We start from the raw sequence: 24,520 nt of genomic DNA, 5'->3' as shown, positions 1-24,520 counted from the left end.
CTGACAATTCCTGTCGCCAATGTCACAGATTTTGTTTCAGCGTAGAAACATCTGCCAGAGGCCCAACAAAGAATTATGATAATTTTATATGCGCGAAAAGAATTGGGAGCAGATAGCTCTCTGAGTCCCCACCGAAAAAAATAAAGATCGTGTTCAAGAGGACGCAGAACTGAAACTTTTTCAAAAACTATAAATATTCATAAAAATGTTTGAATGTGGTTTTTGTTTGTAGATTTGCTTTTTGTTTTTTTCAGGCACTTTTTTTGAATGTTATTTTGTTGTTTGTTAATGTTCAAATATTTTGAGCGTTTCAAGTCATTATGAAAAGTATTTTTCGCATCCTTTTCTGAGTAGTAGTGGGTGTAGTATTTTTTTGAATTTTTCTCATACATTCATTTTGGCTATGACTTAGTTGTGCCAAAATTGTTGCATTCTGAAATCTTGTAATTTGGTTGAAAATTATGAATAATTTTTGTGTCGGTATTTGACAGATTTTCTTTTTTTTTTGGGAGGCTTGGGGGTGAATTTCAATTCGGTTGGCATTTATCATAATTTTCTTTGTCAGCGGATGAGCGTTTTGATAAATGCCCGACAAATCGGGTGAACACGGGTTTCATAATGCAATCGCCAGCCGTATCTGTATCTGTATCTGTATCTGTATCTGCCAGATACTTTTTGTACAACACACATTCCGCTTTAGCATTGAAAGCCGAAGATTTTCGCATTGCTCTGAAGGACGCCGACAACGTTGATTTGATTTGGCATTTCTCTAGCTATCTATCTATATCTTAAGTATCTTTGTAGCTATTTGTGTGATGCTCTTCTTTTTCTTATTTCTGGCGCTCGAATACTTTTTTTTTGAAGTTCACAATTTTTTGTTATTTTTGGCAGACAGGAAAAAATGTAAAACAAAAACATGGATCAAAATGAATGTTTCCTTCTGAAAAATTTATTGATTGCTGTGATCTGTGATCGATACACTTGGACAGCTGTTGCATTACTGAACGTAAAGTGATCGCTGCTAAGAATGAACCCTTTTTTTTTGTTCTTTTTATTTTTTTTAACAGAATATCCACCCCCTGCCATCTGCTAGATCAAATTGGCATTGAGGTGACCAAAAACCAAAAACTGAAAACCAAAAGCGAAAAATGATCACCGAGAAAAACAAATAAAGATACCCCTCCGTTTTCCCACACACACACACACACACACACACAAGTGTGTAGAAATGATATGCGAAATAAGTAAAAAAATAAAGCTTCCTCGCCAAAAGAGAAAGAGTCTCATATATTTTATTTTTTGGCTTCGATGTAGTGGAGAAGGATTTCTTCACTGCGGAAAAGTTGTCATTGAAATGGTTTTGACTCATATGCTCACGCAATCGGAAAGGCGGAAAATCGGAAAAAAAGTGGGAGAAAAGCTTTTGTGCTCTCTCCGTAATGGCCGATCCTGTTATTGCATCATATGCTCACACACACAGGCAAACAAACATGGCGGCTCTCACACGTATATCCACCTAGAAATGCCCACTTGCTGAAAGAGCAAAATAATGCTAATGCTACACCGAAAAAGGGAGCAAGAAAAAACCGAAAAAGAAACAGAAACAGCGCCACGCACACATACTTATAGAATTAATGAAAAAAAAGAAAATTATATCGGAAAAGCGAAAAAGCTTTTTGGGGCATTACGGGGTAGCATGGGTATCAAGTTGCCCCGTATAAAAGGCAAGTTTACCGGTTGCACGGTTCAGAACGGCTTTCGAGCGCGTAAGTGCAACACCTTTGATGTGCGAACCCTGATTTTTTGGATATTACCACCCTAGCACCGATAGAACCACCAGCAGCACCAGCATTTGTGTAAAAAAAAAGAAAGAAAAGCTAAAAAAGACACCAGCAATTTGACCTTTTTGTCAAAAAGAATAAACCTAAAATAATTATTACTATATATATATAACATATATACGAATTGTTCGAGAAAATATAGAAAAGTGTATGTGTGTGTGTGCGATAATGGTCCTGGCAGCACAGAAAAAAAAAAGGATCAATGACAACGCCATGTGATCATAAGAACAGTGACCCGGATTACAGCGGATTATCGAATCGAAATGGATTATAACTAACCAGCTTAACTTAGGAGTTACATCAGTTACTTAATCTAACCTATAGAAGTCACAGATCATTTGAAGTTAAATGTTTCAAAGTTTAATCTTCACTTAGCTATTGGGTAACAGATTTTAACTGAAAAGAAAATCAAAAGTTAAAGTAATTAATAAAAAAAAGGATCAAGGATCTTACTCATTTTAAAAACAAATTTTTTCAATTTTAAAGATATAACTTTCATTTTTTAAATTTATATTTGAAAACGAAGTTAAATAATAGATTTTTCTTTAATTAATTATTTCTGAAATAAATTTTACATTAAGTTCCATTTGAAAACTAACTCATATATCACATATTGATTGAAAAGAGACAGCCAGCTGTTACTTCATCAAATTTTAGAAAATTAGATAGAAAAAAAAGTGAATTTTCGAAATTGTATTCGAAGTGCTGTAATAGCCATTTTGAATTACTGGCTAAATGATTTCATACACTAATACCTGTTTGAGATATGCGTGGCATACCATTAAATAGAAAATAGAATTAGAATTCGAATTCGTTGTCGACTCATATACGCGAGCGAAAATATTTCGAATATATTTTAAAAATAACCAAAGACATTAGACATAGATCGCCAATACATATAGGATATATATGCATATATATGTGTGCCATGCGGTAGCATGAGCCGAAAAGCTTCTCGAATCGGCCCAATACATATACATAGATTTATATGTGTTTAGTTTCGAAATAATTTCGAGAATTTTAAAAATAACGCATTCGTTGAAAGTTCGCGTCGCATCGAATCGGATCGACGATTGTCGATTTTGTGTGGATTGTCGAAAAAAAAGAAAATACTATATCGTATCGTAGACAAGGCTGAAACACTAAAAGTGGTCATTGCGATCTAGCAACTCGGTTGTCTTAGAACCTCAAAGGTATTTGATTAATCCAAAATCTGGATATTAATTAAAAAAAAAAATAAAACTCGAAACGGTTACGGTTATTTGCTGCGTGAGTGATTCGTGAAAATATTTTTTTAATTTTATTCAAAATCTTAATAAGAATTAGCGGCGTTTATTAACCGGTTCGAGTTACGTAATCGGTTTAATTGTTTTCGTTGAGAAAATCCATGAAATATCTAAGAAAAATACGCAAAATTTTGATTAAGAATCGGATGTTACGTAACAAATACCAACGCCCCATATAGGCGCAAAAAAAGAAAATCGTACATATATCCGAAATACATATACGATATACGGTGTATATGTTGGGTGTCCATATCGGATCCGTGATCTATATTTAGGCGACAACCCACACGATTCACTTGTTGTCTGTTTATAAAAACAACAACAACACAATACCAGACCTAATTAACTTTTCGAGGTGTGAAATAAAATGAAAAAAGCATCCCGTGTATCCATACATAAATATCCGGTTACGGTAATCGGGAATTTCGAAACGGGAAAATATGTTCATATTTGGAAATAGAAAAATTAAATTTCGAAATCGCACCCACACACATACACACAAATAAAAACCATAACTTTTCGGTGTCTGCTCTGGCTGCTGCTGTCGAATTGGGTCAAAAACATAAAACCAACAACAACCAAAAATCAGCGTTCAAGAATATCCAAAAATAATATACCCCAACTTTCAGAAAATCTATATATAATAATGATTTTTATTTTCTATTTTTTACAGGGAAGTTTTGGGCTCACGACGCGATTAACTAAGAAATTTTAAAAAGTCCCAATTTTATTTCTCGAGTTTTTAAGTTTAAAAGCGAAATTTAATCAAGATGCCGAAGCCAGCTCCAAATCTTGAGGATGAGGATCCCACCCCATACCTGTTCGTGTCTTTGGAACAGAGACGTATCGATCAATCGAAACCCTATGACTCCAAGAAGAACTGTTGGGTCCCCGACGAGAAGGAGGGTTATCTCCTTGGTGAGATCAAGGCCACCAAGGGCGATATCGTCTCCGTCGGCTTGCCTGGTGGAGAGGTAATATCATCGTGTACTATCAGACTCACTTAGAAAACAAATCACGAAGGGATAGAAATTCAATTGTTCAAGATCTTTAAGGCGGTTCATGGGAAAATAATTGTGTATTTGTTGGTCCTTGACAAAATCGGTTTTGGTACTACAAGACTTACTTTTTCAAGGGTCAACAAGTAGCCATTATTTTACATACGAAGCCCTAAAGACCTCCAATATCTTATGAAAATGAAAGGAGAAAAACACTATAGCTTTCATCTACATACACGATTAGGTAAAAGATTTCAAATCCGAGAAGGTGGAAAAAGTGAATCCACCAAAATTCGAAAAAATTGAAGATATGGCCGACATGACCGTGTTGAACACTCCCTGTGTGTTGCACAATCTGCGTCAGCGTTACTATGCTAAGCTCATCTATGTAAGTTCCTTATTGCCAGAGACTCACTAATGTATGGGTATCCTTTTCTTCTTTCTCACAAAAAAAAACGTCTAACCAACAAAAACCAAAAACTAAACTTAACTAAATTGGGTGGGACTTGAACTCGAACGAACTGAACAAATCGAACAAAACAAACAAACAAAAAAATGTATAGACACGAGACTTCAAGAAAGATCAGCTCCAGCAAGTGAACCCTCCAAAATACGAAAAAGCTGAGGATATGTCCAACTTGACATACCTTAACGATGCCTCTGTGCTCCATAACTTGAGACAGAGATACTACAACAAGCTCATCTACGTAAGTAATTGCCGATCCAGGATGGCAAAGCCCCCCAAAAAAATTGCGTTCAATGTTTTTACCCCACTGCTTCCGTACACTTACCTAAAACTCCCAAAAAAAAAAACAAAATCATTACATACAAATTTTCAAAATTATTTAAACAAAAGACATTCTAACCCAAAACATCTGAAAGAATCCAAATCATTAAATCGAATAAAAAATGCCAAAATAAACTTAACCCCAAGCTAATACCTCATTTCCTGTGTCGTTTGCACTAAAAATGCTTCTATTAAAAATGAAAAATTTGGCCGTCCAGTCGGAAGAACCCCACAACTGGAGAAAAAAACGGTTCTACGCACACAACACACACACACCACACCCACACCCAAAAAGCCATAAGAATTGGTAAACCACACACCAAGGATGCTGAGCTGAACCCCTCCAACAAGATCATCAATCATTATCCCAAAAAATCAAAACAATGAAAACTTTAAACAAGTATCCTGCCAAAAAAAAAACAAAACAAACATCGTAGTTAGTTGTTTCTTATAACAAAACCGAACACCAAAAACTGGTTGACCAAAAAGACAAACAAAACTGTAACTAAGATAAAAAAAATACTCTTACTAACTTTAACTCTGTCTATCTATGGGTTGGAGTAGCTCTCTCGAAAAAGGAAAACTGTTGATTACTTAAACAGAAACAAAAATATGAATACAAAAAACCTTTAGAGCTACTTTACCCAAAACCTTAACTTTCTTGAAACAAAAATCTAACAAATGAACCCAAATCTTGGACTTTTATTAACCATACCATATTTTTATTTCTTCTCCACAAAAATAGACCTACTCTGGTCTTTTCTGCGTTGCCATCAATCCTTACAAGCGCTACCCCGTATATACCAACCGTTGCGCTAAGATGTACCGTGGCAAGCGCCGTAATGAGGTGCCACCCCATATTTTCGCCATCTCTGACGGTGCCTACGTCGACATGTTGACCAACCACGTGAATCAATCTATGTTGATCACCGGTGAGTCTGGTGCCGGAAAGACTGAGAACACCAAGAAGGTCATTGCGTACTTCGCCACTGTTGGCGCTTCCACCAAGAAGGATGAATCGCAGAAGAACAAGGGTTCCCTGGAAGATCAGGTTGTGCAGACTAACCCTGTGCTTGAGGCTTTCGGTAACGCCAAGACCGTGCGTAACGATAACTCCTCTCGTTTCGTAAGTACTTAGAAAAATTCTATAAATCAAAGAATATCATTTAAAAAATGTAAAATTTCTTGGTAACCAGGGTAAATTCATCCGTATCCACTTCGGACCTACTGGTAAACTGGCTGGTGCTGATATTGAGACCTGTAAGTTTATTTAAACATTAGGGATTTAGCAGATATATGACTAAACCTCTCTCTTTTCTTACAGATCTGCTGGAGAAGGCCCGTGTCATCTCCCAGCAGTCCCTGGAGCGTTCCTACCACATCTTCTACCAGATCATGTCTGGCTCCGTTGCCGGTGTTAAAGGTATACAATCATTTCATTCGCACTCTCAGTCAACCAAATCAATCATCCTTCAATCCAAGACATTCATCGAACTTCCTAGTTCTATTTTAAATCGTTTCTAGTCGTGGTTTAGGTTCCAGACACTTGATCACACTTTATACAACACACACTACATACACACACAAAACACACACTCAAACACACACTTGTACAACTGAAACAATTGATTAATTTATAATCCTTTCTATATACAAATTATCTGTCTAGACATTTGTCTGTTGACCGATAACATCTACGATTACCACATTGTCTCCCAGGGCAAGGTCACTGTACCCAGTATCGATGATGCTGAGGAGTTCTCCCTCACCGATGTAATTGTCCCCTTTTTGATTCTAAATTTTAGTTTTTTTATATTGTTGATCTAATTACTATTATTTGGCTAAACTACTACTTGAACAATCGTAATCTATTTTAGAGCAATTTATATCTAGTTGGTTAATTATTACTATAATTGCGTATCGCTATCGTATCGTAAATGGATTAGGCCACACACAATCCTTGGCTTGGCTGTAGCTGAATACTATGCCAAAAATCATCCCAAATGACGGATAATTGGAATCTATAGTAGAAAGCTTTCACGTAGTGCCCCCTGACCCATGCCCCCGACCCAATTCGAGAATCCTAACTCATTTGAAATCAAACTAACACCAAGAGTCCTTCAAAGAACATTATTAAATTGCAATTTTTCTACCTTTTCATATACCCCAACCAAACAACCCCCCACAAATCATTATTAATTGTTAAATTGTTGTTTAATAATGGATATATTTTATATATATAATTAATATATATAGAGTACTGTCTACTTTCGAACAACATTTACGATTATCGCATTGTCTCACAAGGCAAAACGACCATACCGAGCGTCAACGATGGCGAGGAATGGGTCGCCGTGGATGTAAGGCCATACAGAACATGGTTACTTGTCTACATACTCGTACTACCCCCTAACACCATAACTCCATAATCCCCAGTAATCGTGTCTTCTGAGTGTTGTCTCCTCAATGTTGTACAAAACACGTATCTCTATCAATGTCCTAAACCCCAAAAATGTCCAAGTCTTATACAAAATTCATAATGCTTATCATATCTGTAGCTGAAAGACCGCTTTAGCCTTAATCTTAATCCAAGCCCTAAACAATAACCTTTAACTTTAAATAATTAATTAAAAATTGAGAAACTTTAGTAGGTTCTAGGTAGGATATATTTTAGGTAGGGCCCTCCCCCACACAAGCACAAAACACAAAAAACAATACCAATTATGAAACATGATATATCATCGAGTCTCTTTGTTCACGTAAACTAGAGATGGTATTTCTGACCCAACATATTGGCGATTATCCTGGTATTTGCCAGGGAAAAACGCGGATACCCGGTGTCAACGATGGTGAAGAATTTGAGTTAACTGACGTAAGTTGTGGTGCAGGTCCAAGTTGTAATAATATCACCCAATTCCAACTGAGAACTATTGTAAAAAGATCTCTTCTCTATCAGTATTCTTTTTGAAAAAAAAAAAATATAAACCACCACTGATGATGTTTTTTGATAATGATCCAACCACGTTCTGATCGATCTCTGGCTCTATGTAGTGACGGTTATGAAATCTGTGTACATATGGTTAACTTTCAAATGTTATTCCGGAATTATATATTGAGTTACAACGCTCTATTTATCTTCTTTCACTATCTATCTTTACCTTTTTTCTATCAAACCCAAGTAGTCTTGTTCATCATCCAAATATTCCGCTTGCACCAAAAACACAAAAATTAAAAAGAAACCCCTCAGCTGGGAGCAGGACCTCACTAAATCGTTATAAAGTTGATTCAATTTGCTAACGTGACACCGGGTAGTGTAATGATGAAGAAATGCCATTGAATGACCGCTCCTGGCTGGGAAAGAAACTCTCAAATCTTGAAAAAAGAAACACACTAAGCACCAAGCACACACGCATATGAATTGTGATACCCTAGGCTTAAGTTCTGTTCTTCTTGCTAAACCAAAGAAAAAACCTTTTCTCCGACTATACGTATGTAGACATGTGCTTCCTCTCCGATAACATTTACGACTACTATAACGTATCCCAGGGTAAAGTCACTGTACCCAACATGGATGACGGTGAGGAATTCCAGCTTGCAGATGTAAGTGGTCGCCAAACATACACCCAACCCCCCAAAAATACACTGCACTTCACTTCACATACACTCTCGCAGACATTAAGACACTTTCCAAAACAAACAAACTATATATATTTGCATCCAATATCGGTAATGTCTGAACGACAAGGAAACCACCAACCGATGAGCTACACAACCAACACCAGCACCACCACCACCAACCACCCACCCCAAACAAAACCAAACAGAAATCTTTTGTGTGTTTGTGATTTTCTTCAAAATTTTTTTTAATTGGTTACCCAAGTTCCGTTTCCGGTCCATTTATTTGGAACCCATAGAGTAAGAATGATGGAATGACGAATGTCGCAACCCCTGCCCGAAAAAAAGCATCCTGGAACTCGGTCTCCACACCGATGTCCTGTCACTTTCTTTATCTGTACCTTGTACCTAATACGAACAACAATTTGGTTGTATCGAATATTTTTTTTTATGCCTGGAATGTAAATGCATCATGTTATCCTAAGATATATAAGTTATGGAAATTCAACTGTGTATACCATTCGATTTGTGCCTGGAAAAGACACTAAGTGCAAATCTTGTTTGGATCCTTTGTATCTAAAAGAAAACAATATTTATTGTGTATATCGGCCACAGACTGACTCGATGGCCGTTAATACCCAAAAACTGTGTGTTTAAGAACTCAGCACGAAAACCTGTACCCGAAATTGAATAAGATATCCTCTACCCAGAGATAAAACCCCCATGATTGTTAGTGTTTAAGTGACCCCACAACGATTCCGGAATACTTTACTGTGACCTGGTAAACCTAGCTATATATCTAGATCATATATAGTGGCATCCTAGAAGGTCTACTAACCATAGCGCTATTTGCTGCCCGTAGAAAACTTTTGGTAATACTTTAGTGAACCGTTTGAAGCATGTTTTGCACGATCTACTATTAGATATAAGCTACACTCAACCACAGAAAAAAATGCACAAAAACCAACCCAAAAAAAAATAACGCTAAAAAATGCCATTAACTCAATAATATGAAAATGTATTATCCCATTGACTAAACCTAGAATTTCTTTCCCCCACAATCTTTGACCAACAGCAAGCCTTCGACATTCTGGGCTTCACCAAGCAGGAGAAGGAGGATGTGTACAGGATCACCGCCGCTGTCATGCACATGGGTGGCATGAAGTTCAAGCAACGTGGTCGCGAGGAGCAGGCTGAGCAGGACGGTGAGGAGGAGGGTGGCCGTGTGTCTAAGCTGTTCGGCTGCGACACCGCTGAGCTGTACAAGAACTTGCTCAAGCCCCGCATCAAGGTCGGTAACGAGTTCGTCACCCAGGGCCGTAACGTCCAGCAGGTCACCAACTCGATCGGTGCCCTCTGCAAGGGTGTCTTCGATCGTCTGTTCAAGTGGCTGGTCAAGAAGTGTAACGAGACTCTGGATACCCAGCAGAAGCGTCAGCACTTCATTGGTGTACTGGATATTGCTGGTTTTGAAATCTTCGACGTAAGTATCGGACAGTCTGGGGACTTGACGGTTTTCTTTCAATTCTCAAAGGATCTCCCTCTGAGATGTTTCCTTTGAGGATTGTCTGATGAACTCATAGCTGGGAAATGGCTTAACCCATTGGGTGAGTTCATTTCCCGCTGACCTGCTAACACGTCTCTCAAACAGTTTAGTTTAGGGACTTAGAATCTGAAATAGAATCAGAATCAGAACCAGAATCACTAGGGGTGGAACATTTCTTCGCACTTCGAACACTCACAGATCCACACAAGACACTCACAGCCGTAGAAAGAAGTAATCCTTAGACTCTCCCTAGATATTAGATAACGAGTATAATCTGTAAATATTCCTAAATCCGAAATGTAGTACAACGGCTTCGAACAACTGTGTATTAACTTCACCAATGAGAAACTGCAACAGTTCTTTAACCATCACATGTTCGTCTTGGAACAAGAGGAGTACAAGAAGGAGGGTATTAACTGGGACTTTATCGATTTCGGTATGGACTTGCTGGCCTGTATCGATCTGATTGAAAAGGTGCTTAAAGGCTTGATAACATCCATCCATGTCTAGTTGTCTTGTGTGTCTTGTATATCCAAAAAATGCACCGAAGAATATTTTCGTTTGTTATGTCATGTTCTAGCACTTCCTATGAGACTGAGTTTTTTTCAAAATAGGAATCAATCAAATGGGGTCTACGCCAGAGCTTAATGTTTCAGGTAATCTGTAAATGAGTGTGTTCTGTTCTGAATGTCAGGAAAGAATCCCAGACCCCCCCCAAAAATCAAGCACTTGAATGTTATATATACTCATCGCACCAATCCTTGCCAATTCCTACAAAAAAAATGATATCTAGTACAACGGTTTCGAGCAACTGTGTATTAACTTCACCAACGAGAAGTTGCAACAATTCTTCAACCATCACATGTTCGTTTTGGAGCAAGAAGAATACAAGAGGGAAGGTATCGATTGGGCCTTCATCGATTTCGGTATGGACTTGTTGGCCTGTATCGATCTGATTGAAAAGGTTCGTTCTCCCTTCCAAGCAAGGAATTCCAAACAATCCGCCCACCAGCTCGTTGCTCGTTTCTAGACACATAAGTTTATATTATACAAGATCTTTTTTTAAGAAATCCACACCCCCTGAATGGCAAATCATCTAGAACTGATGATCCCAGGATGGGTTTATATTATTATTACAGTTATGCGGAGAAGTGCGCCCATAAGCGTTTTCTAGCTCCAATATATACTATATCCATGCCCCACCATCCATGTCATGTTTGCCTCTCTATCTCTCGAGTGAACCCCAAGAAAAGAAAGTTCGAGGGAAAACCAAAAAGTAACTAACACACTTTTGACCAGAAAAAAAAATCCATTGAATACATCCAAAATTAACACCGCTTTATTATTATTATGTTACCATTGTTCCGTTCCACAATCTAGTACAACGGTTTCGAACAATTGTGCATCAATTTCACTAACGAAAAACTGCAACAATTCTTCAATCATCACATGTTCGTTTTGGAACAAGAAGAATACCAACGCGAGGGCATCGAATGGACCTTCATTGATTTCGGCATGGATCTGCAATTGTGTATTGATCTGATCGAAAAGGTACAGACGTGGCTACCACTATCTCGCTGACCAGATAGCCCAAGCTGACCAACCACCATATAATACACAATTGCATTCTAAAAATGCACCTAAATCTAATCGATATTAACCTAGTTATAAGATCGCCTCAAGCTAAAAAAGCATCAACTTTTAATGCATTTGCAACTTTACGACTCACAACTAAAAACAAAACCAATAAAATAATGGGGTAAGTTCTATGTACTAATGTGATTTAATAGCTGTACTGTCTAGTTTTAGTCCTAGAGCGTCTTGTTGCTTTAAAAAAAAAATGGAAAACTACTTCAAAATTAATGCCTGCTTAAGAATACTAGAAATGCTTGCTGGCAACTATACAAAAAATAGCCAAAAAATACTAATGAAATACTTACTTCTGTTTCTATCAATATAGCCTATGGGTATCCTGTCCATCCTTGAAGAAGAGTCTATGTTCCCCAAGGCCACCGATCAGACCTTCTCGGAGAAGCTGACCAACACCCATTTGGGCAAGTCGGCTCCATTCCAGAAGCCCAAGCCCCCAAAGCCCGGCCAGCAGGCTGCCCACTTTGCCATCGGCCATTATGCTGGTGTTGTCGCTTACAACATCACCGGTTGGTTGGAGAAGAACAAGGATCCTCTGAACGACACTGTTGTCGACCAGTTCAAGAAGTCTCAGAACAAGCTGCTGATCGAAATCTTCGCCGATCACGCCGGACAGTCGGGCGGCGGTGAACAGGCCAAGGGAGGTCGTGGCAAGAAGGGTGGTGGCTTCGCCACTGTGTCCTCTGCCTACAAGGAGCAGTTGAACAGCTTGATGACCACTCTGCGCTCCACTCAGCCTCACTTCGTCCGTTGCATCATTCCCAACGAGATGAAGCAGCCTGGACTTGTTGATGCCCACTTGGTTATGCACCAGCTGACCTGTAACGGTGTGCTTGAAGGTATCCGTATTTGCCGTAAGGGCTTCCCCAACAGGATGGTCTACCCTGACTTCAAGATGCGGTGAGTATCGGGGGCACTTTTAGTTGGGCTAAATAGGTCTCTACACTTAACTCTTACACTGGCACTTAGAAATTATTTTTTTTTTTTAATTTTGATACTTGATTGATAGTTCGAATATCAGCACTTTGCAAACATCTCTTGTAAATACACCCACCAATCGGGTTAGCAATAGGTCCTTAGCTATTAATTAAAAAACAAAATTGAATAATTTATAATTTCTAAATTATAATACCCAAATCTAGTTACATGATTCTGGCCCCAGCCATCATGGCGGCCGAAAAGGTGGCCAAGAATGCGGCCGGCAAGTGTTTGGAAGCCGTCGGACTGGATCCCGATATGTATCGCATTGGTCACACCAAGGCACGCATAAAAGATATCCTTTCCCCCGTATATCCAACTATTTGTATATCCAAGCGAATGTCCTTGCTCCAAACGTATCACTAGTGTGTGAATTTTACCCCTCAATTTGTTTTTATCCTTTATTATGTCCTTTTTTTGTATCATATATCAGTTTTCAGTTCCAGTGCTGTGCCTTCTTCAATATTATGTAATTGTAATATGTTAGGTGTATATCGAACTGTGTGTGTGTGTTTTTTTGAGCACGAATCAAAAAACGAAAAAATATTCTACATTCCGACAGGTACCAGATTCTGAACCCCCGTGGCATTAAGGATCTCGATGATCCCAAGAAAGCCTCCAAGGTTCTGATTGAGTCCACTGAGCTGAGCGATGACCTCTACCGTCTGGGTCACACCAAGGCATGAATAAGTTCCATCTGAGTTTTAAATAAGCTTAATCTGGCATATCAACTTCAAAATTTGTACACTTATCGAGTGGATGGCTCAACTTTATATACTTTTGTGTAGTCAATAATATTCGGTGCTCGAGAAAACCTCAACGAGTGAGCAACCAATCTAGTACACTTTACACCATACACCTTACACGTTGACACTTTATGGTATTAAGTTGGTATATCGAGAGAAACAGGAGTGAACACCTCAGACAACTGTACCAATTAGGGGTACGATTGTATAAACCATCTCTCCATATTGCAGCTATCAAATTTTAAACCCAGCCGGCATTGCTGGTGTCGAGGATCCCAAGAAGTGTGGCGCGCTTATTTTGGAATCCACCACATTGGATCCCGACATGTACCGCATTGGACACACCAAGGCAGGGTCACGTTCCGATCTGTTTCGACCTTTATATGCTCATGCATTTTGAATTCTCTATATATTATTCTTTCTGCTCCAATATCCCCCCTCCAAAAACAGTAGTTTTGATTATTCTATTCTATTCTCCCCTCCAAAAAAAATAAAACACAAGACGAATACCACACAACTTGTATTCGCATCGAATGCACTTCCGTCGATCTCTATCTCTATCTCTCTATCAATACATACAATACAATCGATCGAATCTCGTATCTCAAATGCCAGATAGAGGCGATACGAGATCCAAAAATACAATACAAATTATATATCAACAGATTTTCAGGCGCCCTTTAGGTAAAAAGCAACAGAACCTTACTAAGGGCGCTACATAAGCACTTTTGAATGATTTCTCCCAAAGATCCCCCTGGAAATGAAATGATATGATTTCCCCACACATCTGATATACACACACACACACTATACACACCCACAGATACACACTCAATCAATCGTAAAATCCCCCAAGCATGGGATCGAAAGTTATAATGTAGAAGTTTTGGACCCTTTTTGAAGGTTACTTTGTTAAGATCAACTGTGAATAACACTAGAGATAAGCTAGATATACTAAAACATACTTAGATACTTGGTATTCTGTAGTATCATTAAACGTTGATTATCATCATATATATATGTAAACATGCAGCTACCAAATCCTGAACCCCAAGGGTATCAAGGGTATTGAGGATCCCAAGAAATGCACGAAGATCCTCATCGAATCGACCGAGTTGGCCGAAGATCAGTACCGTTTGGGTAACACAAAGGCACGCACAACCAACAATTATTTCTCTCTACACTTCAAAATACTTCAAAAACACCTAAAAGGCACTATTGTCTATGGCTCTGAAACAGATGCCCATACACACCACTTTACACATTGCACCACTCTGAATGAAACACACTCGCGGAGCTGCTCCCGATCGAGATGGAAACTAAGCAAAAAGCCTAGAATCTCGACTCTGGAACACTCCGTGTGCATGTCTCTATTTCTCTACGATGTTGGCCTGACAAAACATACAACACAAGGACCTACAATCCAACCAATCCTCTATCCTCTTTCAAAATCCTTTAAAAATAAGGAAAACCCCAAAACTCCATATCCCCTCTATTAGTAGTAACTTACCTAGACGTAACTCTACTATACCCTAGTCAGTAGTCGTACTAATCATTCCCCCGAAAACAAAATACTTTTAGTTAGTATGTATGCTATCTAAATACTAACCGAATCGTTTGAAACAAATTAATACAAATACATTCAAACTACAAAACCCCCCATACAGCTACAAGATCATGTGCCCCAAGCAATTGCAGGGCGTTGAGAAAGACAAAAAGGCCACTGAAATAATCATTAAGTTTATCGATTTGCCCGAAGATCAGTACCGTTTGGGTAACACAAAGGTATATGCCAGACAATATATCTTCAAAACATTCATTTCACAAATCACCAAAATCTGCACCAATTCTTCTGCTTCAGCCTGGAGACTCTTCCAGTCTTCACACGCCCTAAGTGTCTTCCACCATCTCTCCCACTTTCTGTACACTTTTTGCTGCTCCCTCGGGTCGAAACTTTTCATATCTCCGCTCCATAAACCAATCATAGACAATATCCCCAGCTGATAGTACTCGGCTCTTGTCTAGGGTTGGGTTATGGAGGGATTGATCTGGAAGGGACTGTCCTGAGGTCACACCGCCTTGTCTGTGTCTCATCTAAGTGTTTGTTCTCATCTGCCTGCCGTCTAACCTCATTTAGCTCATTCTTAAACTAATATATGTATGTTGTATGTCTTGATATGTGTTTTTTTGTGATTTCTAGTACTTGTTACTGTTGTGTTTCCTTTCTACCATCCATCCCTCTCTATCTATCCCAGTTACAACCTGTCCAAAAAAGTGTTTTTGAAGAACCGCTTAAGCTGAAGCATAAAAAAATATATATCTGCTTAGTGCACGCGCTCTTCAGGAAGTCATGCCGAATGGAAGTCTAACGTATTTTCTTTTTCCCCCAATCTCCTTCCCAACCACTCAAAAAAATTGCAAAAAATATAGGTGTTCTTCCGTGCCGGTGTCCTGGGTCAGATGGAGGAGTTCCGTGATGAGCGTCTGGGCAAGATCATGTCCTGGATGCAGGCCTGGGCTCGTGGTTACCTGTCCCGCAAGGGCTTCAAGAAGCTCCAGGAACAGCGCGTCGCCCTCAAGGTTGTCCAGCGCAATCTGCGCAAGTACCTGCAGCTCCGCACCTGGCCATGGTACAAACTGTGGCAGAAGGTCAAGCCCCTCCTCAACGTCAGCCGTATCGAGGATGAGATTGCCGTAAGTATTTTAAAACATAGTACATCCCAAGGATATCCAATCCAATCCAACGACGCTGAGGATGCTCTCTGGGTTCGACGGTGAAGTGAACTTGGCCACAAACAGTTGCCGTTGACAATCAAAACTGGGACTGGTAGCCCTGGTGTGTCTATTCCATTTTGGTTATTCGGTTATTGTCTTGGTTAATTGGATGAACCTCGGCAGCTGCACTCAAATATAAATCCTCAAACTCTCAAATTTATTTTTGGCCAAATGGCCATAAACATTGTTGTGCGATGCGATGGCGCTGGCGAGGCGAAATTCTTTCGCTTAATTAAGCGTACAACTTAATACCTGCAGTTCGCACATGCAACCGACCGACCAACTGCCCACTGCCCACCACCCACTGCCCACTGAATCAGAGACCCACCCACCCACCTACAGCTGCCCGAACATATCGATACGATCTGATTCCGATTCCAATAGCTGTCGGTTTGTTGGCTGGTCCTTCCTAAAAATAGATGCTGTCATAATCTTTTCGCACTCTCGGCCCAAATGTGGCCTCTGTTTACCTCCGGGGCAGGGGCCAAATGAAACTTTTCACTGGAATCCAATAACTCTACACCTCTCCTGTTGTACATGATATACTATGTACTATGTATACACACACACGATACACAGGATATTACGAATTGCAGTATTCTATTCTTGGATCTGCCATATAGCTGGGGATTTTTTTAAAGATCCACAATTAGTTTGCCAATTAGCTTGCTAATTAAATAATAAAAAATGCCCAAAAAGATGCCCACGTACTGAAATATTCAAAAATCATCCGAAGATGAGTAATTTAAAATGTATACAATCTATATATACTCATATTTAAGATGGTACACCTGCTGGCCCCGCCGAACAAGTGCGAGTTGATAGGCCCCATACCCCCATACCCTGCAGAATTATGTGAATTATGATGGCAAGCTCTTAACCAAGGCGATTACACACATGCCAAGTGGCAGCAGCTGCCACGGCTATGCCTCTGCTACGGGCTCTGCCAATAGCACTGCTCGGTTCTGCCAGCTTTGGGGCGTTTGCTAATTTTATAGCCAAAGTGGCCCAGTGCACTCGCAGCAGCCATTCCAGTTGTATTTGACCAGTCGCCGTCGCGGTAACGCGTACTTACCAAAAAAAACGAACCTCTTTTCAAACGAAGAATTAAACGAACAAAGCTGAGAAAGCTAAGCTAGAATAACTAGCATTGAAAAGGCATCTTAACTAGCTTTAATAACTAGCTTAAAAAGGAGTTATTGTTAGTGATTGAACAGTATTAAGAGTGTTTTTGAAGAGCCATGGCCGATGAAAAGAAAACCAAAAAAACGAAAAAATCCACCGAAGCTACCACACCCAGTGCCACTGAAGAAGCACCACCGGCAACGGAGGCAGCTCCACCACCAGATACCACCGAAGCAGCTCCAGCTGCATCAGAACCCACCATCGAACCCACAGCAACCGAATCCCAGCCAGTGGAGGAGAGCTCTGGCAATACCATTACTAATCCATCGAATGCTTCTAATGACTTACAGCGTCTGGAGGAGAAGGCCAAGAAGGCTGAGGAACTGCATGCCGCTGAAGTGAAAGTACGCAAGGAGCTGGAGGCCCTCAACGCCAAGCTGTTGGCTGAGAAGACCGCCCTGCTGGACTCTCTGTCCGGTGAGAAGGGCCAGCTGCAGGACTTCCAGGAGCGCAACGCCAAGTTGACCGCCCAGAAGAACGACCTCGAGAACCAGCTGCGCGTAAGTATATCCCATTAATCCACCAAATACCTAATCCAATCCAAAGTGATGGCATCAATCCAAGAGGCCACGAAAGCGGAAAACGCGAAAATTGATCAAATGCAATCGAGCATGATAGTTGCTCGGCTATTTCTGGGCATTTGCGCAGTTTTTTTTGGCTAAAATTAGGAGCTTATTCAGTTTATTCTCAATTAACACACCCACTCGAATTTAAATTCCATTTAATTAGGACATCCAAGAGCGCCTGACTCAGGAGGAAGATGCCCGCAACCAGCTGTTCCAGCAGAAGAAGAAGGCCGACCAGGAGATCTCTGGCCTGAAGAAGGACATCGAGGATCTGGAGCTGAATGTCCAGAAGGCCGAGCAGGACAAGGCCACCAAGGATCACCAGATCCGCAACTTGAACGACGAGATCGCCCACCAGGATGAGCTCATCAACAAGCTGAACAAGGAGAAGAAGATGCAGGGCGAGTCCAACCAGAAGACTGGTGAGGAACTGCAGGCCGCCGAGGACAAGATCAACCACTTGAACAAGGTTAAGGCCAAGCTCGAGCAGACCCTCGACGAGCTCGAGGATTCTCTGGAGCGTGAGAAGAAGGTGCGCGGTGATGTTGAGAAGTCCAAGCGCAAGGTTGAGGGAGACCTCAAGCTCACCCAGGAGGCTGTTGCCGATCTGGAGCGCAACAAGAAGGAATTGGAGCAGACCATCCAGCGCAAGGACAAGGAACTGTGCTCCATCACCGCCAAGCTCGAGGATGAGCAGGTTGTGGTTGGCAAGCACCAGCGCCAGATCAAGGAACTGCAGGCCCGCATCGAGGAGCTCGAGGAGGAGGTTGAGGCTGAGCGCCAGGCCCGCGCCAAGGCTGAGAAGCAGCGCGCCGATCTGGCCCGTGAGCTTGAGGAATTGGGCGAGCGTCTGGAGGAGGCTGGCGGTGCCACCTCTGCCCAGATTGAGCTCAACAAGAAGCGTGAGGCTGAGCTCAGCAAGCTCCGTCGCGATCTTGAGGAGGCCAACATCCAGCACGAGTCCACCCTGGCTAACCTGCGCAAGAAGCACAACGATGCCGTCGCCGAGATGGCCGAGCAGGTTGATCAGCTCAACAAGCTGAAGGCTAAGTAAGTATCCTTTTTATTTAAAGCCAATTAGCTAGCATTTTTCAGGTGCAAATTGACAAAGAGAGATCGATTCCGGACGAGGGATATCCAGACCTATGTTTGCTAATCGAATTCTGATCTTTATTTTTAAAATATTTAAATATCTAGGGCCGAGCACGATCGCCAGACTTGCCACAACGAGCTGAATCAGACTCGTACCGCCTGCGATCAGCTGGGTCGCGATAAGGTAATATGTCGTGATAACTGGCGCTTCACCAGGATATCATCCTGATGTGGCGCCCAGGGATACACACATATAAACAGAATATACACTGAACATGCATGTTCCAATAAAATAAAAAATAAAATCAAAAATATAAACCACACAAGGTACAAGTGTGCTCCTATACATCTCTCTCTGTCGTACGAAGGACCTCATCGAAAAAAAAAGGATATTCGACTCGCTCGCTTCTCTCGCTTACTGTGTCTGTCTATCTCTATCCCACGCCCACACAATACATGAACTAACCCGTGAAATACGAACCTCTGTCTCTCTCTCTGTCTATCTGTTTAAACCAGGGCTGAGAAGGAGAAGAACGAGTACTACGGCCAGTTGAACGATCTGCGTGCCGGTGTCGACCACATTACCAACGAGAAGGTATTCAAATTGATTCCTACTATACTTAGTTGCTCTCTCAACGCGATGCTGTATATTAAAATGCTGAAAGTTCTTATAGTTCTTGCCACCGACTTCATCTGTGTATAGTCTCAACGTAGTTGCAATGCAACCAGACCGAACAACACTCTATCCCCCCCTTGAAATGTATAAAATAAAACTAAAACCGACCCACCCCCTCAGTAAAGTAATATTCCAAGCTTGAGATACTAATCCTAAAAAGCACATTGTACAGCACCTTACACAAAAAACAAACCAATAGAAGTTCCAACTCGATCTGGAAACTAACTCCTTTTTTTTCATAAAAAAATAGGCTGCCCAGGAGAAGATCGCCAAGCAGCTGCAGCACACCCTCAACGAAGTCCAGTCCAAATTGGATGAGACCAACAGGACTCTGAACGACTTCGATGCCAGCAAGAAGAAGCTGTCCATTGAGAACTCCGATCTGCTCCGCCAGCTGGAGGAGGCCGAGTCCCAGGTGTCTCAGCTGTCCAAGATCAAGATCTCCCTGACCACCCAGCTTGAGGATACCAAGCGTCTGGCCGATGAGGAGTCCCGCGAGCGTGCTACCCTTCTGGGCAAGTTCCGCAACTTGGAGCACGACCTGGACAACCTGCGCGAACAGGTTGAGGAGGAGGCTGAGGGCAAGGCCGATCTGCAGCGCCAGCTGAGCAAGGCCAACGCTGAGGCCCAGGTCTGGCGTAGCAAGTACGAGTCCGATGGTGTTGCCCGCTCTGAGGAGCTGGAGGAGGCCAAGAGGAAGCTGCAGGCCCGTCTCGCCGAGGCTGAGGAGACCATTGAGTCCCTTAACCAGAAGTGCATTGGCCTGGAGAAGACCAAGCAGCGCCTGTCCACCGAAGTGGAGGATCTCCAGCTGGAGGTCGACCGTGCCAACGCCATTGCCAACGCTGCCGAGAAGAAGCAGAAGGCCTTCGACAAGATCATCGGCGAATGGAAACTGAAGGTTGATGATCTGGCCGCTGAGCTTGATGCCTCCCAGAAGGAGTGCCGCAACTACTCCACCGAACTGTTCCGTCTGAAGGGTGCCTACGAGGAGGGCCAGGAGCAGCTGGAGGCTGTGCGTCGTGAGAACAAGAACTTGGCTGATGAGGTCAAGGATCTGCTCGACCAGATCGGTGAGGGTGGCCGCAACATCCATGAGATCGAGAAGGCCCGCAAGCGCCTGGAGGCTGAGAAGGACGAGCTCCAAGCCGCCCTTGAGGAGGCTGAGGCTGCTCTTGAGCAGGAGGAGAACAAGGTGCTGCGCGCCCAGCTGGAGCTGTCCCAGGTCCGCCAGGAAATCGATCGCCGCATCCAGGAGAAGGAGGAGGAGTTCGAGAACACCCGCAAGAACCACCAGCGCGCCCTCGACTCCATGCAGGCTTCCCTTGAGGCTGAGGCCAAGGGCAAGGCTGAGGCCCTGCGCATGAAGAAGAAGCTGGAGGCTGACATCAACGAGCTGGAGATTGCTCTGGATCATGCCAACAAGGTGGGTTTACAAATCAAGATGCTTCTTATCCAACTAGTACTTATTGAATTTCTTTTATGATCTTTAGGCTAACGCCGAGGCCCAGAAGAACATCAAGCGTTACCAGCAACAGCTTAAGGACATCCAGACCGCTCTCGAGGAGGAGCAGCGCGCCCGCGACGATGCCCGCGAACAGCTGGGTATCTCCGAGCGTCGTGCCAACGCTCTCCAGAACGAACTGGAGGAGTCGCGCACTCTGCTGGAGCAGGCCGACCGTGGCCGTCGCCAGGCCGAACAGGAGCTGGCCGATGCCCACGAGCAGTTGAACGAGGTTTCCGCCCAGAACGCCTCCATCTCCGCTGCCAAGAGGAAGCTGGAGTCTGAGCTGCAGACCCTGCACTCCGACCTGGACGAACTCTTGAACGAGGCCAAGAACTCCGAGGAGAAGGCCAAGAAGGCTATGGTTGATGCCGCCCGCCTGGCTGATGAGCTCCGCGCTGAGCAGGATCATGCCCAGACCCAGGAGAAATTGAGGAAGGCTTTGGAGCAGCAGATCAAGGAGCTCCAGGTCCGTCTCGATGAAGCCGAGGCCAACGCCCTTAAGGGTGGCAAGAAGGCTATCCAGAAGTTGGAGCAGCGCGTCCGCGAGCTCGAGAACGAGCTGGATGGTGAGCAGAGGCGACATGCCGATGCCCAGAAGAACTTGCGCAAGTCTGAGCGCCGCATCAAGGAGCTGAGCTTCCAGTCTGAGGAGGACCGCAAGAACCACGAACGCATGCAGGATCTGGTCGATAAGCTGCAACAGAAGATCAAGACATACAAGAGGCAGATCGAGGAGGCTGAGGAAATCGCCGCCCTCAACTTGGCCAAATTCCGCAAGGCTCAGCAGGAGCTGGAGGAGGCCGAGGAGCGTGCCGATCTGGCCGAGCAGGCCATCAGCAAATTCCGCGCCAAGGGACGTGCCGGTTCTGTCGGTCGTGGTGCCAGCCCAGCGGTAAGTAATCCTTTTTGCAACTATCCTTCTTATCTCATCTCCCCTACGCCCCCAGCCTGAGTCCTTTCAGATGAAAAAAAAATGAAAAAAAAAATCATATTCCACTTCTCTCACTCGTTGGAACACTGAGCAGCCATTTTGCTTCAATAGCCATCTTACTCACTCTCATGTTCTCTCTCGCTCTCTCACTGTTGATCGGTATTTTTTGAATAATGTAATATATTCTTACCTTTCATATATCGCGCGTATGCTCCGCTTCTTCCTCACATATACAGATCTAAATCTGAGGCACCATCACCAAGTGAAAAAAAAACCAAAAAAAAAAAAATCTATATAGCGATCCAATTATGGTTCAATTACGATAATGAGAGAACAAAACCATGCAAAGAGAATTATAGCTTATAAGAATTATTATAAAATAAATACTAATAACAATAATATAGATGCATCAAACGACATTCGCTAGCAGTCAAAAATGTTCAAATTAGAGGCCACCCAAAAAAAATATCCAAAATACCAAATCAGAGGACCAAATCACCGTATATACCAACCAAAAATGCGTTCATTTTGAAAGAAAAGCATAAAAAACAAACCAAAAAAAATAAATTTGAATGAAACAAGCAAGCAAGCAATCAACAGCAGCTAAAAGCTAAATGCTAAATCAATCGAATTGCTTTCTCTACAACCATTTACAATAAATCCAAAAAAAAAAATACTGTTCTTCCACTATATTATTATATAAACTGTATTTGTACATGTGTACTGCAGCCGACAGCGTCAAAGGGCCGCAAGAGCGCGCTGCTGGAGCAGTAGAAACTTTCTTGAAACATTTGTAAGTGGACGTCTTGTCCTGTTCTTGTTGTGTCGGATTTCTCCCAAAAACCTCCCACCAAAACCAACACACACCCACGAATACGAATACAGTCAGTCCAAAGTCAGCTCATGTCGTTATTTCGCTCACTCGTTCGTGATCATTAATTCGTTACGTTTTGTCGTCTCATTTTCGTCCTTTCATAATGGATACTCGTCGACACAATCACTTCCTGTTTCCTGTTCTCGCTCGAAGAGCTTTTACGTACGCTCACTTCGTACCTCGTTCTCGTTACTTCACTATCGCTCTCGCTGGCTCCACACAACTAGCTGGCAGAGCGAGAGGTCGTTCTCGTTATCGTTTTATCCTGTCGATATTTGATGATTTTGTCCCCAATCCCCCAGCATGATTTAAAATATTAATTACTAAATATTAAAACATAAAAACTAATAAAATCTTAATTATTTTTCTCTTCTGCAGCCCCGTGCGACGTCCGTCAGGCCACAATTCGACGGATTGGCCTTCCCACCAAGATTCGACCTTGCTCCTGAAAACGAATTCTAAATGCCATTTCATTTTTTAATTTATTTTAAATGATATTTCATAATGATTATGTTTATGATTTTAATTTAATTTCTTAATTTAAAAACAAAATAATAAAACTATAACAAAATATATATCGAAAACGACGGGAGGCAAAATACCACCATCTTACCACCAAACCAAAAAATCAACATCAAAAACGCCAAAAATGCACTTAGGCAAAAGAAAAAATAAAAGCAAATAAGCTAAAAAATAATAGCATACGTACATAAGTGAACTGTGTAGCAATCAATCACTGTGTATATTCAGGCTTTTGTGTGTAAGCGCGACATTTTCCGCGGGGATGCCGCTAATCGTGCGGCCTGTATTTGTATTTATATATTTTTATACAACTTTCGAAATGCATTCAACCAAAATGAAAAATCAAAACATCGATTTTTTAAACAACAAAACTCGAGAAAGATCGCGAAATGTGAGAGAGACAGAGCCCCGTGTCAAAGTCAAGGCCCCGGAAAGTGGTGTCCGCCGGTAAATGTCGCCCGCTGTTCGATTATTGTTCTATATGTATTCTCAATTTATTTGTCATACAGACCAGACACAAGACGTACGGACGACACGAGCTATACACTGCGCTTATGTTTATGTTTAATTCTTGATTAAATCAAAAATCAATGATAAATGAGCTAAGATCATCACTCGACACGAAATGAAAAAGTATACAAAAAAGGAACAAAATAAATGTAAATCAATTAAAAAATTCAATTGTGTTTTTATTTCGGGTTGAAGTGGTTGAATCCCACATGGTTCAAAGAGTAATATATATTTTTAAATGTATGGAGACTCGATTTGGAATGCTTTTGAACAAATAGTGCAAAAACTATCCCCTTCGAGTTGGCCAACCCGCTAAACACGGATATATGGCCCACTGCGGAAGCTGTATCTTGGCTAAAATCCATCCGATTTCCAAGTGGAGTACCTTAAACGATTTCTAGATCGATTCTCTGTAAAACTGCATCAAAACCTGGA

At 41.8% G+C, this 24,520-nt stretch overlaps 1 protein-coding gene across 33 annotated transcripts; it reads left to right on the top strand.

Moving 5' to 3' along the window:
- The first annotated feature begins 1,675 nt into the window (after positions 1 to 1,675).
- Positions 1,676 to 24,251, top strand: LOC6498172 (myosin heavy chain, muscle). 33 transcript variants are annotated; one of them, XM_014906521.3, is made up of 19 exons: positions 1,677 to 1,766; positions 3,801 to 4,101; positions 4,689 to 4,832; positions 5,658 to 6,038; positions 6,109 to 6,172; positions 6,237 to 6,335; positions 8,409 to 8,512; positions 9,603 to 10,010; positions 10,867 to 11,037; positions 12,034 to 12,623; positions 13,679 to 13,796; positions 15,878 to 16,141; positions 17,698 to 17,907; positions 18,137 to 19,023; positions 19,171 to 19,249; positions 19,992 to 21,167; positions 21,235 to 22,140; positions 22,909 to 22,972; positions 23,432 to 24,251. In XM_014906521.3, exons 2-18 carry the CDS (start codon positions 3,898 to 3,900, stop codon positions 22,951 to 22,953), a joined length of 5,850 nt encoding a protein of 1,949 aa, XP_014762007.1. In that variant the 5' UTR covers positions 1,677 to 1,766; positions 3,801 to 3,897; the 3' UTR covers positions 22,954 to 22,972; positions 23,432 to 24,251. The 33 variants fall into 33 exon arrangements, with proteins under 33 accessions (XP_044572321.1, XP_014762020.1, XP_014761995.1 ...); XM_014906533.3 differs by lacking the exons at positions 8,409 to 8,512; positions 13,679 to 13,796; positions 19,171 to 19,249 and adding exons at positions 6,582 to 6,685; positions 15,115 to 15,232; positions 19,582 to 19,660; XM_014906531.3 differs by lacking the exons at positions 8,409 to 8,512; positions 13,679 to 13,796; positions 19,171 to 19,249 and adding exons at positions 6,582 to 6,685; positions 14,481 to 14,598; positions 19,582 to 19,660.
- The last annotated feature ends 269 nt before the right edge of the window (positions 24,252 to 24,520 follow it).

This window comes from Drosophila ananassae, chromosome 3R (genome assembly GCF_017639315.1).
Source record: "Drosophila ananassae strain 14024-0371.13 chromosome 3R, ASM1763931v2, whole genome shotgun sequence".
NCBI classification, from domain to species: domain Eukaryota; kingdom Metazoa; phylum Arthropoda; class Insecta; order Diptera; family Drosophilidae; genus Drosophila; species Drosophila ananassae.
This window is presented reverse-complemented; position numbering and strand designations above follow the sequence as displayed.